Consider the following 2096-nt stretch of genomic DNA (forward strand, 5'->3'; position numbering starts at 1 on the left):
CAGGAATGGTTTAAAATAAGAGATTAATATTAAGAGATAAACAGATTCTGGTGTAGTACAGGGTTTGGGCCTGGGTCAGATCTGCCAAGACAGACAGGAGTGTTAGTGAACTTGGCGTGGATGGGGAGGCGAAGACAGGTACAATGATAATCACTAACCTTCTGTCTTGATGGAGTAACGGGTACTGTTGTCACGCTGGTGCCGATGACGTCACTCATGCAGCGTAACAGCAGTAGCGGAGCAGAAGAGATTTTGTAGGTACAAAAAGGGGAGTTCCAGTTCCAAAGTTCAAGAGGGGAAGTAGGGGTTTGTACACAGTGAGCAGAACAGAGCCAAAAACGTGATCCAGAATCGTGGTCAAGAGAGGGCACAGAGTCGTTGCCATAAAGCAGAAACCAGATCAATCCAAGAGGGGCAGGAAAGGCGAGGAGTCAAAAACAGGCAATGGTTCAGAAACGAGGCAGGAGTCAAGACTGGGTATGCTGGATTTCTAATACTTTGCAGGTTCAAGAATCTTGCACTGACTGAGTGACTGAAGGGAGCTTAAGTAGGGAGGTGAACAGGTGTAGAGCATGAGCTTGATTGCTGGGAGAGAGTGAGAGACAGGAACAGGCAGAGCTTGTTCAGGTCTCAGCTCAGGTCTCTCTTGTAAATGAGTCCTCGAGGCTCAATGGGATTTACCTGTATAAATAAAGGTTGATTGATTGAGCTTGGCAGGAACAATATAAATATGACTGGCTGTGAGGGGCAAAAACATGACACATTTTATATATTTCATTTGAAAGAACTTGATTTTTTTTCTCACTTTCTAAATTCTGTTTCTTTTCTGTCTATATGAAGGCCTTCGCATGGTGGTCTGACCTCATGGTGGAGCATGCCGAGATCTTTCTCTGTGTTTACTCATCCGACATGGACGCTGCCCTTGAAGTTCAGCCACCTGACAGCTGGGACAGTTTCCCTCTCTTCCAGCTTCTCAATGACTTCTTCAGATTGGACAGTAAGTGACTAACTATTAAAGACAAGTTATTGTCACATAAAAACTTTCACTTTAAAGAACGACCTGACATTTTAAAAATGAATTCATATCACCTACTGCCTTTCATACTAGAGTTTTCAACTAATACTGTATCATCTAATTCAGTTGATGTTCACAGAATTTGTAAAAATACAAACTTGGTTTAAACTTAATAAATTATCATTAAACTTAGATAAAACTAACTATATGATATTCAATAAAAGAAAGAGGACTGTCAATATTCTATTTAGATTAGAGGGTGTTGAGATTTGAGGTTAAGTTTTGGATGTTATCATTGATGTAAAGCTGACATGGGAACATCACATCAATTCTGTAAGAATAAAAATAGCTAAATCTATTGCAGTACTGTACAAAGTAAGTGTAGGATTAACAGTCCTCAGATTGTTTAATTTTTATGAGTAATTTTATTTTGAAGGGGCACCACTGGCTTCCGGTTCTGAAGCCAGAAATTATTCATTTATTCAATCAGACTCAAGTTAAATGCTCTAGTGAATTCTTTTCGTATTAAAAAAAGTCATATATAATAAAAACGCTTTGAGTCAAAGTACAATTTTTTTTGTGAGATTTATTATCAATTTTGGTGAATATAAGTGATCAAACGGTGAATACAGCTGCAGAATGAATGATGGCTTACTTTGACAACACAAGGTTATGGAGTTATCTTTTAAACTTTAATATGGTAAATTATGAGGTTCAAAACAGAGTAAATTATCATCTATAAAGTTAGCTAAATGAAGTGTTTTGGCTAGATGTGATTTGTCAATTTAGGAGAACTTAATTCTAATAATAATGATGAAATTTATATACTGGACAACTTCTTATCTGGGACATCTGACACCAGCAGAGAAAATCTTAGCAGCTTTTTCCTACCGATTGGAAGGTGGTCTGCAATTCAACCGCCCGGAGGGTCACCAGAACTCTTGAGATGACTTATGCGCTGAAAGTGGGATTTCCCTCGACACTGGAAATCAGCTGAAATCTAGAGTCGAAAGTTGGCTCCCGAGGGGGGTCAGTTGATGAGCTACTGGAGGGCTGCGTTTTCTCCTTCTGGTGGCAAAGA

At 39.2% G+C, this 2096-nt stretch overlaps 1 protein-coding gene across 1 annotated transcript in view; it reads left to right on the forward strand.

Annotated features, from left to right (window-relative positions):
• LOC119412087 (calcium-dependent secretion activator 1-like) overlaps nt 1-2096 on the forward strand; it is a 780001-nt gene that overhangs the window by 340993 nt on the left and 436912 nt on the right. The window contains 1 exon segment of the mRNA XM_037679064.1: nt 841-1001. Coding sequence (XP_037534992.1) covers nt 841-1001 — 161 coding nt within the window.

Source organism: Nematolebias whitei, chromosome 7 (assembly GCF_014905685.2).
Source record: "Nematolebias whitei isolate Nwh7 chromosome 7, NemWhi1, whole genome shotgun sequence".
In the NCBI taxonomy this organism is placed as follows: domain Eukaryota; kingdom Metazoa; phylum Chordata; class Actinopteri; order Cyprinodontiformes; family Rivulidae; genus Nematolebias; species Nematolebias whitei.